The following is a 17,696-nucleotide window of genomic DNA, read 5'->3' as shown; positions in this document are numbered from 1 at the left end:
TCGTTTAGTCACATCTGACTCTTTTGTGACCCCATAGACTGTAGCCCACCAGACTCCTCTGTCCATGGGATTTTCCAGGCAAGAATACTACAGCAGGTTGCCATTTCCTTCTACAGGGAAATCTTTCTGACCAGGAACTGAAGCCGTGTCTCCTGCACCTCCTACACTGGCAGGCAGACTCTTGACCACTGAGTCACCTGGGAAGCCCATATTAATCTTAAGAATAAGTAAAGAAATGAGACCCCCTTCAGGATGCATGTCTGCTCCTCACCACATGATGGGGAAGAGGTGAGAACTGACCTGTGGTGGTGGTAACCATGCCTCCCACTGCCTGCCCACTCTCCATCAGCTCCTGCACAGAGTCCAGACTACGCTGCCGGTGCTCCTCAATATTCTTTACCTGAAGACAGAGATACAGGCATCTTTAACTCCTGGGGGACCAGTAGCTTGTCCTGCCCAACTGGGTCATATATCTCCATAATGCAAGTATAATACTACTGAGACTTTCACTGCCTAGAACTGATGTATCTGCCAAGGTAAAGGACAAATGTCCCTCTCTCCTGGCTCAAACTACCCAAGCTCTCCAAACCCAACTTGAGTTACATTCACGTTTTGCCAGGATTCAGGCCAGAAAAATACAAGTAGGTAAAAACCAAATCATGTCCAATCTCACACCCATAAAGATGGCTACCATAAAAAAATGAGAAAATAAGGCAAGGATGTGCAGAAACTGGAACTCTGTGTACTGTTGATGAGAAGTAAAATGTTATAGCCAGTATGGAAAACAGTATGGCAGTTCTGCAAAAAATGAAAAACAAGGACTTCTCTGGTGGTCCAGTGGTTAAGACTCCCTGTTTCCAATGCAGGGGGTGTGGGTTCAATCCCTGATTAGGGAACTAAGATCCCACATGCCACAGTGTGGCCAAAAATTAAAAACAAACAAACAAAATTAACAGAATTACTCTATAATCCAGCAATTCTACTTCTGAATATATACCCAAAAGAATTAAAGGCAAGGTCTTGAAGAGAAATGTGTACTCCCGTATTCATAATAGTGCTATTCACAATACCTACAATATGGAAATCACCCAAGTGTTCATCAATGGATGAGTGGAGAAGTAAAATGTGGTATATACATACAATAGAATTCAGGTTTAAAAGGAGGGAAATTCTAACACATGCTACAACACGGATGAACCTTGAAGACAATATACTGAGTGAATTAAGTCAGTTGCAAAAAGACAAATATATATGATTCCACTTACATGACATACCTAAAATATTATATACATATATCTATATATATATCTATATATATAAGAGATATTTAAGAGCAATCAAAATCATAGAGATAGAAAAGAGAATGGTGGGTGCCAGGACCTGGGGGAAAGCGAAATGGGGAGTTACTGTTTAATGGGTAAAGTTTCAGTTTTACAAAATGTAAAGAGTTTGGGACATGGATGGTGGTGATGGTTGTAAAACATTATGAATGTCCTTAATACAACTAAACTATACATTTTAAATGGTTATGATGATAAATTTTATATAATGTTATCCATTTTTATGGTCCATGGAGCTCTTCAAACCTGCACCCCTGCCGTGGTTTGCAGAGTCTTAACCACTGGACTGTGAGGGAAGTCCCTTTTTATCTTTTTTATGTTTATAAGTTTTATATTATGTATATTTTCTTTTATTTTTTTTATATTATGTATATTTTAATCACAATTTTTAAAAATGGAAAAAAATCACGCCATGGGCAAAAAAAATTCATCAAAACAAATGACTTCCCACCCATTTTGGTATTCGTGTATTTGTGTTCTTGCTGTTTTCTGTCTTCAGACTGTTCTGACACTGTTGCCATGGGGGAAGGGAACTGAATTCTTTGGACTCTCTCTGCCAAGCTGAAGTCAAAGTGAACAGAATGAGTGATACGAGAAGAACACAGACAATCTGCCAAGTCACAAAAAAATTTGTCCAGGAATGGCAATGTCAAAGTCCTTCCCACCTCAGCCAAGGACGTTCTACTCTAAAGCTAATACCACAGTCTGAGAAAAAAAGAATTCCCTTGCAAAAGAAGGCATGCCTAAAAGAACCAGTGGTCCAGAAAATGCCAGAAAGGGAGATCTTGCATAGTTCATCCTGCCTACCTCTGCATGAGCAGTTAACATTCTCTCTGCCTATCTCCTGAGACCACTGGTAAACAGTACTGCTTGCCTGAACTACGGCTGTAATATACCAGCATGACCTTTCACATTATCATCAACCTGACCCTGATTCAATGCTTATTACCTCTTATACAATTTACACTTGGGGCTGAGCCTTAAGATCATTGAAGTAATGAGTACCAGTCAGGGAGGAGGGAGGAGGGGTTAGCTTTGTCTCCAATGTGTAGAATGAAAAAGAAATTATCACGCTGGTCCCAATCAGATGTAGCTGGATCCAATAACTCATCTGAATGGACCACACCCAGCATAATGTGGACATTTAACACCTGTTAAGTAATCACAATGCAGAACAGTGGCTAGGTACATCTCATACCCATTAGAGTTACCAATAAATTTGATGATAGTATATCCTAGAAATTACAGTGCAAACTTAGTTTTACCAAAATGCTGAAAATTTATAGCTTGGTCCCTGCCAACTGCTCACAATCTCACCTAACAAAAAAAATTATCTTAATATACAACTAAGACCTCCCCAAACATACTGACTTAAATAAGACTTGACTTCCATCCAAATGAAGCTTCATATTTTTCAAAGTACTTTCTATTTGATCCTTTCAACAACCTTGTGTGAGTGAAATATTAATTCAGTTTCACATATAAAGGTGACTTGCCCAAGGGCTCATGGCTACTAAAATGGCAAAACTGAAATCATATCTCACATAGTAACCTGCCTCCCAGACAAGCAGTCTTTCTATTCAACCTTACTGATTTTCTGAAACAACTAATCAACCATCTTCATGAGAGATCAGAGAAAGGGCAGCTAGAGAGCTTATTGAAAATTACCAGACTTACTGCCTGGTTTTTTTGGCTGCCTACTGACAAGTATGATCTTATAGTGGTAAGCAATCTCAAGTTAAAAAGTTGCAACTCATTTTACTCTCATGTTGGGAAATGAGAATTTCTCTTGCAACGAACTAGAATAAATAGTATGAGACCTAAAAAAAAGAAAAAACACTATGTGTTCACAGATCACAGGCCAGAGACTGCATGGAGTTTCTATACTCAAGTGTTAGGAGCTTCATTATTCTACAACCTGCTAGCAAAAGGTACTATCAAGGACCTTGCAAGCCATTTTGGTGAAAGGCGCGAACTATGGACAACTGGAGAGATATCAGGCCTCCCCAGTCCTGCCGACTAACCTCTAACCAGAGCTGTCGGCCATCCTGCTCAGTGGGGCTGCTTTCAGTGGTGGCAAAGTACTGCATGCCATCTAGGATGCAAGTCCAGGAGGTCTTTTGCTTCAATGTGTCACCATACCAGGCTGGATGGTGTTGGCACTGCAGCAGCTGGGCTTTGGCAGCTGACACAATGACACAGCCTTCCGTCTCTGCTCCCCGAAGAACCATCTATGCCAGAAACAGAAGCAGAGTCGCAGCACAAGGGCCGGGAGGAAGATGAAAGGTTAGTGAAAGGACTGTACCAGTGACTGCAGGTGGGTCTAATTCTGGCTTACTGAGTGAGCTCTGCTGGCTTCTACTAATGGAAGCGATTATCCACGATACCTGTTATTAATAAAAAGGATAGTATTTTGGAGCTCAACCCACCTACTCTCATGTAGAGGTGGGGGGGGGGAGGTAAACACACATGACTATCATCTAGCCCTATACTGGGATACTCTAGTAGAGAGAAGGTACCTGGCAGTTGACCAATTCGATAAGGCAGTTTCGGTTATATATGTCATCAGTCTGGCAGGCAGCAATGCCACACAACTGGTCACTCACACCTGACTCCTCCTCTGTGAACACTACAAACCTATCTGTCTCTTCAATCAGCTTCTTCAACATGTAGGCACCTGGCAGAGAAAGAAGTAGTGGGGGAAAAGCCACAGAGTTAAAGGAAAAAGAACACATCCAGGGCCAAACACCTTCTTTCAATTTCTCTAGAACATATTCTCCCCAACCTGCAACTCCAGCTCAGCCCACTCCACCCCTTTTGGGTAACAGTTGTCATTTCATTTTCCTTCAATTTTAATAAAATAACAGATTCCCAAGAGAAACTTAGAAACACTATGTATACGCAAGCATTTCTTTTTCTTAGGCATATTCACCTCTAAATTACTCTAGGATCTTTTTCCCTTCCATCATGTTCCTTCTATTTTTCACTTTATATATTTTTTATTTTTTAAATTGAAGGATAATTGCTCTACAGAATTGTGCTGGTTTTTGTCCAACATCAACATGAACCAGCCACAGGTATACATATTGTCCCCTCCCTCTCGACTTCAAATTGTTTTAAATGCTATTTGTTTGTTGACCACACCTTTCCACATAAATCATTCCCTTGCCACCAGTGTCACTGTGTTCTAGCTCTACTGCTTTCTCTGATTATGCCTTTAGATCCTCCAACTTCTCCCAGGTTTTAGAGATAAGTCTATCTCTTAAGGTCTCTCCTTGGCCTATTCCCTGTCCTTTCTTCTAGAGTTTGTCCAACAATGGTAGGTTAAGAGTACTGTCTCCAGAATTAGACTAGCGTGCCTATGTTCAAGATCCTATCTCTGCCAACTACTTTGATGGTAACCTTTGGCAGTTGGCTTTAACCTGTTTCCTTGTGTGTAAAATAATAGTAACTATCTAATATGGTTTTTGAGAGAATTAAATGGAATAATATATAAAGTATTTCACAGGATACCTGCCACAGTTAAGCATTATCTCCTGGGCATTAACTGCTCTATGCTGAAACTCCCAATCTCTAACTCTAAGCCCTAAGCTTTTAGATCCTCATTTCCACCTGTTTTTTAGACATTATCTAGATGTATTACTTGCAGGACAAACTCAGCACGTCCAAATTTGAATTCAACAATCCTACACCTCCACAAATCTGTTTAGCCTCTGGCTCTCCTATTTCTGAAATTATTGTTACTATCAAGTCACCAGACTCAAAGCATCAGTCAACTGTTATCTCTTTCTCCGTATTCTAACTCCCCCTTCCAACCAGCTGTCAAATCTTACACACATACATAACATTTCTGTTCATCCCCTCATCTCCATTCCCACTGCCTCTACCTAGTAGTTCAGGCACTCCTGGCCTCTTGTTAAAATGCCGTAATAGTTTCCTCATTTGTCTCCCCCACCTCCAGTTACTTTCTCTCCAGTCCTCCCTAACACCACCACCAGATTTATCTTCCTAAAAGTAAAATTCTAATGATGACACACCCCTATTCAAATCCTTCAGCAGTTAACCGCTGTTTACTGAATAAGGAACAAAAACTCCCTAGCCTTGTATGACAGACCTTTGATGTTCTACCGTAGCTTTCCTTTCCAGCATCTTCACCCTTGGCTACACCCTGCGCCAACCCAGACTGTTCACTCTCCTCTGAACATATTGAGCTTGACCAACTCCACTCTTGCTCAAGATACTGCCTTTGCTTTCAATGCCCTTTCTCCTCACTTCCACATGCTTAAACCATACTAAGCCTCAATAAACCCTTCCCTGATCATAGGACCTCCTTCACTATAGTCAAGAACTCACATACTCTGTAATTTCTCGCTAGTGGCACTTACCATTTTTCACCTTGTCTTTAAACTCAACATGAACTTGCATTCCTCTGTACTTATTATTCTCTCTCCCTAAAATGCCCTCTTTTCTTTCTTTGCCTATTAAACCTCTCAGTCATGTCTGACTCTTCTGCAACCCCATGGGCTGCAGCCCGACAGGCTCCCCTGTCCATGGGATTTCCCAGGCAAGAATACTGGAATGGGTTGCTCTTTCCTTCTCCAGGGGATCTTCCTGACTCAGGAATCGAACCTGCATCTCCTGCACTGCAGGTGAATTGTTTATCACTGAGTCACTGGGGAAGCCCCTTACTCTTTTATTTTTTTTTTTTTAGTTCTACCACTTTATTGTTACCAACCCATCTCCCTCCACCCTCATGCACACATGCTCAGTCATGTAATCCCATGGACTTCAGCCCGCCCGATTCCTCTGTCCATGGACTTTTCCAGGCAAGAATACTGGAGTGGGTTGCCATTTCCTTCTCCAGGCCCTTACTCTCTTTTAAGACCCATCTCAATTATATTTTCTGTGAAGCCTTTCTAGACTTCCCTCTGCTCATTTAAATACTTTCTTCTTAACCATTCCTACAAAGCATCTTCATGACCTATTTTTTTGGCTGCACTGCACTGCCCGCAGGATTTCAGTTCCTTGACCTGTCAAATCCATGCCTCCTGCAGTGGAAGCACGGAGTCTTAACCACTGGACCCCCAGGAGAAATTCCCCACGACTCTTAGTTTCAGAGCTTCCCCTCAGCTTTACAATTCTAATGTCTAGGGTCACATGTCTAGTACATTATAAACCCTCAGTAAAGCTAAAAAGTGAACCAATGAATGAGTGAGTGAGTGATTCAGTGAGTGAATGAACTAATCTTAGCTCAAAGATAATAAACCTGTTGAGGCAAGCAGGATGTCATATGTCTCTCTTACTAAATCCAGTATAATGCTCTGTGCCTACGTGGTATTCAAAGAATATTCTTGACTGAATTCATCAAAACACAAAATAATTCTCTAATTCTTTGTTTCTTCTCCTTAGTCATTCTGACTAAGTCATCACTCCTTCCTAATCCTCTTCTCCTGGCCAAAGGACCAGACCCTTTTTTCTTTTTTTGCCAGAATCTTGAGTTTCCTGACCAGGGATCGAACCCATGCCCCCTGCAATGGAAGCATGGAGTCTTAACCACTGGACCACCAGGAAAGTCCCATAAACCAGACCCTTTAATGCCCACCTGGTACTGCTATGTAAGACTTAGGTGGCCTAATGTGGAAAAATAACAGTTTCATCTCTACACACACACTGAACCACCCAGAATTAGTCCTTCTCAAACTCCTGTTCAAGCCCACATATAGATTCTAAACCTAACCCTTCGGAGTCTTCTCCACCAGCTTACCTCCTGAAGACCCCTTATCAGGCTGTCCACTGAAGCTGGGAGTGCTGACAGGAGGTGGGGCTGGGGCACTGGAAGGAACACTCTGCTTTGGCTTTTTGGCTGGCAGGTGGGGATCAATCTTTAACCCCTTCAGCGCTTCAGTAGAGAGGTTACGTTTAAGCACAGCCGCCTTTTTGTAGCCATCATATAAACCAAAGGCAATGTCCCGATTGGTGGTTGTCCAGGAAGCCCGTAAATCTACCAAGTGCAGCTGATGCGTGTGAAAGGCAGAATCCCCAACTTGAGTAGAGGGCTCCTAGGCAACAGGGAAAGGACCTCAGAGTTGCATGGAAATCCCCACCATTCCTCCTGGACCACAAATGCAAAGATAACAAACATGCTTGCTGAATAACAGACCTCTTCTGAGGGATACGAGACAACTGAGTGAAAGAAAAACTATGTGAGCTTAGTGTGTGTACTATATTACACTCTGACTATATACACTGTATTTTAAACTCAGGTTTTTTTTGTTTGTTTTTAGTCACTAAGTTTCATCCAACTCTTTTTCAACCCCCATGTGCTATATAGCCCACCAGGCTCCTCTATCCATGGGATTTCCCAAGCAAGAATACTGGAGTGGGTTGCCATTTCCCTCTTCAGGGAATCTTCCCAACCTAGGGACTGGGACCTGCGTCTCCTGCACTGCAGGTGGACTGTCTGCCACTGTATTTTAAATGACTCAAAATAATTTCATCTTAAAATCCTTCCTTAATTGGGGGCAGGGGAGGGACCACCAAATAAAACACTAGGAAAAAAAAAGTTTTTTTCTATTTCTTGAAAAGCAAGAGACTATCTTTAGAAAGAGGGGAAAAAAGAAACTTTCAGAAAGAGGGATGCATATACTAGTGAATATATCATAAACTAACAACATATATAATTAGAATATGGTCAGGAACATTACCCAGGACTTAACCTAAAGCCTACCACTATGAACTGAATTGTGTCCTCACACCAAATTTTATGCTGAGGCCATAATCCCCAGTGTAACTTAATGGGAATTATAAAGATGGGGCCTTTAGGAGGTAATTAGGTTTAGAAATGGGGTCCTAATTAGGGTGGGGCCCTCATGACAGGATTAGTGTCATCACAAGAAGAGCCATCAGAGAGTTTCCTTCTTTTCCTGCCAGTCGAGGACACAGTGAGAAGGCAGCCATCTGCAAGCCAGGAAGACAGCCCTCACCAGAACCTGACCACGCTGCCCAGCCTCCAGCAGTGAGACAAATTTCTGCTGTTTAAGCCCCTCTGCTTACAGTATTCTGTTATGGCAGCCTGAGCAGACTTAGACACCTACTGATACAAGCAAGGCAGTAGAATGTGTCAGGCGGTACCTCCTCAGCCGTGCGGTTGCTGTGCCGCTGGTAGGTAAGGGAGGACAGGCTCAGTAGGTGGGTCTTTGTTACCAAGGGATCAAGGCAGTGGTCAGCGTTCTCTTCAGTGGGCGAAGCCATCAGGTGAACAGTCACCTGACTTAAGTCACTAACCATCTGTGTCACACTCCAGTCAGAGATGAGGCGCCGCATCACCGTGCCCGCTGAGGAGAGGAGGCATACGGGGCCCATGCAAACCAGAACAGGAGACCAGTGTGGGGCAGAAAGAGAGGCCGGGGAGGGAACTGAGGAACAGGATGAGGAACAGGCGTGGAGAAACAAAGGAGCCTCTGATCTTACCTTGAGGTATAAGTCGCTGAGTTCCCCGAGTGAAGACGTGGCCCTGACTGCACTCAATTTGGATGCCACGTTGCTGGGCAAATGAGGCCCAGTAATGCACCTGGCAACAAGAGAACATAACACTGAACCAAGGATGGCGTCAGGGAGGTGACTCAGAGACCCAGTGAGGGAAAACAAGAAAACTAGAGAAGTGGACAGATGTCAGCAGCGCCATCAGAGCTGACCTGCAGCTGGGGAAAGAGCGCGGTATAGGAAAGTTGCTTGTAGTGCTGGCCAAGTTTCTTCTTGCTGGGTTTCAGGTTGTTGAAGAGCTTTCCCCTACAAATAGGCCTTGTGACACTAGTCCAAGTTGCCCAGAAGTTCTGCATCCAGCGCAGGGTGCTACTATACAGCAGAATCCGGGGCTGGGATATCGCTGCAAAAGAAACGATAGACATTTCCCAGCTGCGGTTAAAACACAGATGAAGGACTACCCTGGTGGTCCAGTGGCTAAGACTCTGCGCTCCCAATGCAGGGGGCCTGGGTTCAATCTCTGGTCGGGGAACTAGAGCCCATATGCTGCAACTAAGAGTTTGCATGCCACAGGCCTCAACTGAAAATTTTCACAGGCCATAATGAAGATTCTGTGTGCCAACTAAGACCTGGCACAGCCAAATAAATAAAAATAAATAAAAAATTAAAAAACAAAGATGAAGCTAAATCCTTTCCTAGCTTCAGGGTTTTGCTTTTTTTTTAAATATATAATTCACTTGTTGAAGGGCTTCCCAGGTGGCACTAGTAGTAAAGAACCTGACTGCCAATGCAGCAAACTCAAGAGATGTGGGTTCAATCCCCAGGTCAGGAAGAGCCCCTGGAGAAGGAAATAGGAACCTACTCCAGTATTCTTGCCTGGGAAATGCCATGGACAGAGGAGCCGGGCAGGCTGTAGTCCTTGGGGTGGCAAAGAGCTGGACACGATTGAGCACACCACACGCTGTGGAAGCACTAGCTCCCAGTACTTAATTTCTCTTTTTCACTTTGGCTGTGCAAGGCCTTCACTGCAGCACAGGGGCTTCACTGCCCCGGCATGTGGGATTTTAGTCCCCTGGTTAGGGATCAAACCCATGTCCCCTGCACTGGAAGGCAGATTGACAACCACTGCACCACCAGGGAAGGCCCCAAAGCTTCAGATTTTAGAGGTTTAAAAACCCCAATGGCACTCAAGCCTCATACTCTCCAATACTCTCTCCCTTCAAAGACCCAAGAACTCTACTTCTACCAACCCTCTTCCAAAAAGGATCCTAACCCCAAAGCTCCCTTGCTCTTTTCTGATCCCCTCTCCGGAGGGTCAAGCTGAAGTCCTCGGTATCTAAGCTCATCCTCCCAAGCCCTTCCTCCCCACTGCCCCAGACCCAAGCCTCACTTCCACTGTGCCGAGTCAGATCCATCTTGATGGAGAGATTGAGGTTCTCGGAGCGAAAGGCCCGGTAGGAGTCATGGAACTGGCCCAAGGGCACCTCAGGCAGGAACTCTGGGGCCCGCAGGGTGACACCATGGTGATCGTGAGGGTTTCCGTGGCACAGCCACTGCAGGTCCAGGGTCATGCAGAGGTCAGGCAGGTGAAGGAAGCAGCAGTCGTCATACCTGGCTCACAACACAGCCCTGGTCACCAGCAGCCCCTCGGCTCTCCCCATCTCCCCTGACCCTGAGTCCCACACCCTGTCTGAGGTTCCATCCGTTACTCCACTCACTTAGAGGCTGTTCTCACGTTGATATCCAAGTCACCCTTGAACACAAACTGACCGGGTTTCCAGTGAAAAGACAGGTGGTTCCATTCCCAGTGCATATTTTCAGTTGTGTTGTATGGATCCTATAACCACCCCAAAAACTTGGTGAGATATAACTAAGCGTTATCACCTTCTCCTCCCAAATCAGTGCCTTTCTTTCTTCCCCCATATGCTGTACAAGCCCCAGCCCCACCATCCTCAGAAGAAAACAGCTCCTCTGGACCCCTCACCTCAGTGGCCAGCTGGTGCAGGTTGGCCTGTTCAATGTCCATGTGCCAGTCCCCATGGAACAGAAGACGGCTCTTGTCCCACCAGGGTAGGGGTGGACTGGGGTCAGCTGAGGGCTTGGTCAAGAGGTCCACACACTGGCCAATCAGTGTCCATGCTGGATCCCAGCACGGGCCCCATACCACGGTGTACTGGAAGATTTCCGCTAGGGCAGAGGAGCACAGGATGCAGCCTGTTATACACCTTCACCCCTCTCTTCAGCCTTTACCCCAGAAGGGCGTCAGCTCATCTCCCATCCCAGCCATCACCACCATCTCAGTCAAATCATCTGCCCTCCCCTACTCACAGTGGAAGTCATGATAGAACTTGAGTGGGGGCATGTTCCTCTCAACGGCCACGTTGCCCCAAGGAAGCCCCAACGGCAGGATCTGACGCCGACGAGAGCAGGGCTGACCGCTCTGCTCAGTGCCCACCAGTCGACCCACCAGTCGCCAGTCACGGATCTCAAACAAGTACCGGGGATAGTCTCTTATCCGTACTGTTAACACAGGGAGGACGCACAGTGGCTACCCAGGAAACTGGCTAAGCACTTGCAGGCCCTTCTTCCCCCTGCCACTATTTTTACATCTATTTCACACGGTCAACTGAGATAATAAGAGCTGGCAGTTGGCAGCAAAGCCAAAAAAAGGGCACAGAGACCTCGAGGAGAGAGTGAGGGGGGTAAGCTGAGATCCAAGAGCCACACTAACCCTGAAGATGACTGTGTTAGCTGTGCCCCTGTGTTCAGCCAAGCAGTTTCAGGGTGAAATTCAGGAACAGAGAAAAGGAAGAGGAGTCCACCCATCCCACTCCACCCACGCCCCAAAACAGCCGCATTTCCCAATATAACTGAGCTCCTCTGTAATTGCTCAAAGAGCTCCCTGGAGCTCCGAGGGCAAACCCTGGGCTCTGCAAATAAGGAAGTGTTACTTACCCAGAAATGTCTTGACGCTGCACTTGAGCATCCTACACCACTGAATGACAAGATCTATTCCCTCAACAGGGAAAGGGCTGCCTGGATCAAGCTCTCGAACCTGCTCTAGCACACGCTCAGGCCCGTGGAAGGAGGCGTCTGCCAGAGCCACCAGTTCTAGCCCTGCCAGGCTCCAAGTGAGCAGGGCCCGGCGCATAGGCGTGTTGCCATAGAGACGACGGGAGCGCTGGATGTAGATTTCGATGTTCTTATGTTCCAGAGAGGCATAGAGCTCCTCGATTTTGCGGGCAGGCAGGAGCTCCCCGTGCTGCTTCCGCAGGGCGGCCACTTTGGCGTCCAGCAGCTGCAGCCGCTTGGCGCTCTCCTTACTCTCGTCCTTCATCAGCTCGTAGTTATCGCGAAGCTTCACCTCAAAAATGTCATCCAGGAAAACCCACGAGAAGTGCTGGACCTTCAGGAGTATATCAGGCGGGAGCGGGGCAGAGCTGGGAGAAGCCTGAGCGCGGGACCCTCCGTGCAGGCTCTTCAGCCACTTCTGAACTCCCACGGCCTCGTCTAGAGTCCGCGAGAAATCATACTGATAAGGAAACTCCACGGAGACCGAACCCAGGGCGAGGAGCCAGACGCGGTTCCGGAGCGTCTGCAGCCCAGGGAAGGGGTTCCGGTGAAGGATCATCTCCTCCAGCTCGGGCAGCAGCTGCACCTCCACCTCCTTGAAGCTGAAAATGCTGTTGCCATCAAAGCCCGCGGCCAGCTCTGGGCAGTAAGCCTGCAGTGAGCCCCCGTGCCGGCTCAGGGACACACTCTCAGCAGCCAGGGTAATGAACTTGTTCTCAGCTACAAAAGCTGTCAGCTTGGCCGTGCTCACCTCCAGCGTCAGGTTTAGCAGCCGCTTTGGCGGGGAGGACTCCGGGGGACAGCTTTCTGGCTCAGAGGGGGTCACTGGAGTCTCTAGCTCAACAAGGGGGACAGTCTCAGGGAAAAGAGTGGTTCTTAGTAGGTCTCGGCACTGCAGGGTGGCCAGTACATGCTGGTACAGGTACATGTGATCTGGGGGGCTCCAGAGTAAGGTTAGCCCTGCGCCACACTGAACCTTTACAGAACAAGAGGAAAGGATCGATCGATTACCACATCCTAGAACATGAGAGATGCAGGAACTATTATACATGCACAAGAACCAACTCCGCTCAGAAGCCCTTCCTGAGCAACCACATTAATTATTCCCTTGCTTTGCTCCTCTTTGCACTAGTATGCTGAGCTAACAGTTCCTTCCTATACTTAAAAGTACTACCAGAATCTAAATTGTCTGAGAGTAGAAGCCATTTAATTCTCTGGCATCTACCAGAGAATACCCAGTATATAGATATACTCAAAAAGTCATCTGGCTTTTACGTTTCTGCTCATGAGTTACCTTTCCATAACGACCACCTTCTGTATAACAACCACTGCAAGAATCAATTGGAAAATGTTTCATGCACTGATTGTACATTGACTTAATTCTTAAAAAGTACTAGTCATAAGTTCATATAGCAACTGACTTATGGGAAAGTATGCCTCAAAGAAGGGATTAGAGGAACTATGTTAGCCTGAAAAACAAAGTTAATTCTCCATAGTTAAGCAGACAGAGGAAATTTAAATTCCAAGAGCAAAAAATTCCTCTGAGTTCCAATCTCTGTAAAGGAAACTCTTCAGTTTCCAAAGGAAGTTGAAGTCTGATGAACAGGGAAATATCTCACTCTCCTCCCAAGAGGACCCCATGTCCAACTGAAATGATACCCTGAGAAGAAAGGTACTGGGAAGCTTCTCAAAACTTTCCAGTGCCTCCATCTTCAGATCTCTTCTAGCCTGTTGATGAGCTGAGTGCTTCAGTAAAACGCCAACAGATCATGACCTTTAAGAGCCCTTTACTTATATATATATGTATGTATCCGTATATCAGATATATGCACTAAAATCTTTACAGTTGAAATTATATGTCTGATATCTGCTTCAAAATAATCCCATAGTAGAAGGCAGGCGCAACTGTTCGAAGTTTAGCTAAATGAGGTTGGTCCTAAACTGGTAATTACTGAGGCTGGGTATGGTTGCATGAAAGTTCATATACTCTCCGGTTTTATATATATTTTAAGTTCCATATTAAAAGATAAAAATGTACAGAACAAGTCAGGGAAAAAAGACCAACCACTAGGCATTATGTTTCTCACAGGTGAGTTTCACAACATGACTCAAGACTGGAAAATGCTCTAAGCCAGGGGAAAACCAACCCGACCCCACCTCGCCACAGAAACATTACCTCTAGAGAGCGGATGCTGCTGTGATAGGTGACGGAGAGCATGGAGAAGCCGAGTACTGGAGTGGGGATGTCAGGAGCCTTACAACAGGGTTGCATCTTCTCTGTGACCGACTTCACCAGCGCAAGCACAAGTCCTTGAACACCCACAGTGGAGGTCTCAGCACTTCCCAGCACCGTCAGTGTGTCCAGCCGGATCTCAGAAGCACCTAACATCCAGAAGCCATGCCAGGGCTGGTGTCCGGCTCTCAAACGCCTACTGCAGTCCTTGCCCTCCTTCCTTCCTTATTCCCTTCACTCTGGCTATCCTTATTCCCCACACTTTCCTAACCTAATTCCTCATGTTTTAGGGAAGTTTTTCCTTTCCCATTTTAACCTAACTACAGCTGGAAGGGCCAAAGAAGTACCCAAACTCCCACCAATTCCCCAGAGATGTATCAGTTTCTCTCTAGAACTAAATACACAAAGAAATAGAAAACTAACTGCATCTCCTTCTCCTGATCAGATATAAAAGCTGTTTTTTTCTTATACACTTTGCTATCTGTAAACCCTTAAGAAATATCAAGAAGCCCAACAGTTACACAAGACCTTTTAACATTTCCTGCCTCTGACTTAGAAAATTTTCAAATAACTGATTTTATTAACGTGAGGAGCAGCAGCATAATCTGCTTAGGTTACAAACTACCCACTTCCGTACAGTATACTGTATACTATACTGTATAACCACCCACTTCCTGTCTCACTTACCAACCAGGGCAGAAAGGGTGAACAAGTTCATGTCCTCCACCTTCAAGTCCACCTTCCACAGTAATGACACAGATTCCCCAAATGAGGATTCCCTACAGACAGCTGACTTCCCAGACTGTGGACCCATTAAGGAGAAGATCCGAGAAAGACACTGAGCACAGGTATCTGATGCCTCCACCTGCAGTCCTCGGATGGTACAATCGAGAAAGAGGGTATCTGACTGAGTACTGGACAGGCCAAGAGGCTGGTTATAGCTACCCTAGAAAAGAAACAAAGGGACTTCATCAGAAGTAGGCCAACACACAGTTCTGCAATGCATGGTACACCGTCTGCTGCCAAAAAAGGTGCTCAGTGCTCTAGAGCATAGCAGGATGAGCAAACTCTACAGGCTACTGTTCACCGAAGTCCCCACCTACCTGTAGTGTGAAGGAGTCCAGGACAAGCGCCTCACCCCAAACATGCATATTGGGTGGGTGGGGTGCTCTCTGAATATGGGAGTCACTGCCCACCCGCCAGCAGAGGTGGTCCACAGTTAGGACGCCCCGTTGATGGATACTCTGTGGTCTCAAGTGCTGGTAATCTAAATAGAATGTGGGAGAGAGGACTTCTTTGGAGCCACAGTGGCCATCAACTGGGCCCAGCTCCACTAATGAACAAATTGTTCCTTTTCCATCACAGAGCCTTACCCAGAGAGATGGAATTGAATCCCAAGGCAAAGGGCGGCGTATCTCCCAGCTGAATGGAAACATTGACATTGGAGATGGAGGTGCTAAAGATGATAGGTGCCAGGATTTGAGGAAAGGCTCTGTACGGGGACAAGACCTCATTGTTTGACAAGGAAAGAACTGCAACTTCCTATCATGTTACAGATTTCAGAAGCTCTCAAAAGGCAGGGTGAGTTTTGTTATGATTCTTAGGAAAGGATGCAACTAGAAAAAGATTGAACACATCAGCTTCCTCCTACTCCCAGTGATAATCCATAGAGACTTATGAGGTTGAACCAGATGAAATTGCTACTTTCATGTATCAAACAGTATATATCAAATATGGTGAATATCAGTGTATCTTATGATTCAACTTAATACCACCGAGTAGCATCACTTACAAACCGCTGACCTCCTCTATGGGACACAATGCAAGTACTACACACACAGAGACATGGCACTAATGACATGGCAGGTACCTTAAAATCTATGGCAGATGAGACATTGATTATTTAAGTTCAGTTCAAGAAATGTTCATTTTATATAATAAGGAACTGTGCTGGGCACTGAGGACATAAAAACAAAGAAATTTGTTGAATGAATGCATTTTACTGCCAGAGTCTCATCTAACAGAAAATATAAAGCATGTCTGCTGTTAAGACTGGGCTGTTGAAACTGAGATTTTAAAAAGATCAAACAACTACATACATATTTAACACAAGAGGCCACTTTAGACCAAAAAAATCCAAGAATCCGCCTGATAAGACAGTGGCCGAAAAAGATTACACTGACCTTTTCTTCCTTTGCTTAAGAACAGATGAACTAGACTCTTGGGTTTCCAGTGCTAGCATGTGTAGCCAGTGAGAGAACTCCTGGTGCCGGTAATGAATAATACAAGTGTTCAGAACCAGGGAGGCTGAGAGGTCAATGGTGGTCACCTGGAAACGAGGACACCAGAACTGTGGGCTCAGGTTTTATTTTATATGCTCGTGACTCAATGACGTACGGGGAGAGCAGAAAAAGGAATGGTTCTTGGTCAACAAACCTGCACGTTAGCCTTGAGGGAACTGAGGCAGACAATACGCTGGCGGCTCTGGGACAGCAACAACCCGTCTGTAAGGGCAAAGGGCGGATGAGAGGAGGATGGATGGGGTGAGAGGAAAGACTAGGAGGGGTCAGAGGCGGGAACGGAGACGAGAAGCATGTCACCGACACTCATTAGTTTCAGTATGTTCCCAACTGCCCCTCCTCTGCTCCACTGATATTGAGTTAAGAAGACCAAGTAAGGCATTGGGGAAGTGTGTGTCTGGGCCTCCCGTTCTCTCTCAGGACCACTGACCCCACCCATGAACCTTTCAGAAGGAGCTCGGTGCTCATCTGTGCCACATCAGAATTCGCTGTGAAGCTTCGCAGGGGTAGCTGATCCTCATCACGGTGGTACAGGAACTGCAGCAGCTTCAATGTCCAATTCAGGTGCCTGGACCAGAGACAGAGTCTGGCTTAGAAATATGTGGGATGCTAGTCTTACTCCCTTTGCCCCTTCACACAAGCTCAGTGCAGCTACTGGGCTGGTTATGGAGACCCCAGCACACAGCTCCAACTATCACTCTCCACACTTCTGTGTCAAGAGAGACCTCACCTCTTTTGACTATTCATGGACAACACCACGCTTGTGATCTCCATCTTCACCTTGACCTGGTCTGGCAGCTGCTGAAGGAGGTATAGGCCAGGCAGAGTTGGCTCAGCCAAGTCCTCTGTCACCTCTGAAAACACCAATAAATAATACAAAAGCCATCAACTCTTAACACTCAAGTCTCTCAATATGCCATGCCCTCTTCAGCCAAACCTTCCCACATAAAGTAGGCTAGGCAAACGTCCAAACCTAGGCAATAAGGCCAAGATCCCAGAGATCCAGGCACCTACTGTACTTCCTTCCCCAGGGTCTAAAAAACAGTCTGGAGGACTTCCCTGGTGGCGCAGTGGGTAAGAATCTGCCTGCCAATGCAAGGGACACAGGTTCAACCCCTGGTCCAAGAAGATCCCACATGCCACAGAGCAACTAAGCCTGTGCACCACAACTATTGATCCCGTACTCGAGGGCCTTCGAGCCACAACTAATGAGCCTGTGTGACACAACAGTTGAAGCCCAAGTGCCTAGAGCCTGTGCTCAACAACAAG

At 45.9% G+C, this 17,696-nt stretch overlaps 1 protein-coding gene across 4 annotated transcripts in view; it reads right to left on the bottom strand.

Moving 5' to 3' along the window:
- The window catches only part of BLTP2 (bridge-like lipid transfer protein family member 2), a 28,593-nt gene that overhangs the window by 6,946 nt on the left and 3,951 nt on the right, over positions 1–17,696 (bottom strand). For all 4 annotated transcript variants that reach the window (XR_010659772.1, XM_065911121.1, XM_065911120.1 and 1 more), the window contains exons 8-27: positions 17,158–17,281; positions 16,871–16,995; positions 16,564–16,631; positions 16,311–16,456; positions 15,501–15,619; positions 15,231–15,394; positions 14,815–15,073; positions 14,071–14,276; positions 11,778–12,870; positions 11,151–11,342; positions 10,807–11,009; positions 10,541–10,659; positions 10,213–10,433; positions 9,035–9,225; positions 8,811–8,910; positions 8,472–8,674; positions 7,105–7,399; positions 3,860–4,017; positions 3,365–3,571; positions 301–400 (exon numbers count right to left, since the gene is read on the bottom strand). Coding sequence is in view for 3 of the 4 variants with exons in the window: in XM_065911121.1 (XP_065767193.1) it covers positions 301–400; positions 3,365–3,571; positions 3,860–4,017; positions 7,105–7,399; positions 8,472–8,674; positions 8,811–8,910; positions 9,035–9,225; positions 10,213–10,433; positions 10,541–10,659; positions 10,807–11,009; positions 11,151–11,342; positions 11,778–12,870; positions 14,071–14,276; positions 14,815–15,073; positions 15,231–15,394; positions 15,501–15,619; positions 16,311–16,456; positions 16,564–16,631; positions 16,871–16,995; positions 17,158–17,281 (4,293 nt within the window). In the remaining variant the exon portion in view is untranslated. The remainder of the gene's footprint in view (positions 1–300; positions 401–3,364; positions 3,572–3,859; positions 4,018–7,104; positions 7,400–8,471; positions 8,675–8,810; positions 8,911–9,034; positions 9,226–10,212; positions 10,434–10,540; positions 10,660–10,806; positions 11,010–11,150; positions 11,343–11,777; positions 12,871–14,070; positions 14,277–14,814; positions 15,074–15,230; positions 15,395–15,500; positions 15,620–16,310; positions 16,457–16,563; positions 16,632–16,870; positions 16,996–17,157; positions 17,282–17,696) is intronic.

The sequence above is a fragment of the Muntiacus reevesi genome, chromosome 18 (assembly GCF_963930625.1).
Source record: "Muntiacus reevesi chromosome 18, mMunRee1.1, whole genome shotgun sequence".
Taxonomy (NCBI): domain Eukaryota; kingdom Metazoa; phylum Chordata; class Mammalia; order Artiodactyla; family Cervidae; genus Muntiacus; species Muntiacus reevesi.
The sequence above is the reverse complement of the archived record's forward strand: the minus strand, read 5'-3'. Positions and strand labels throughout refer to the sequence as shown.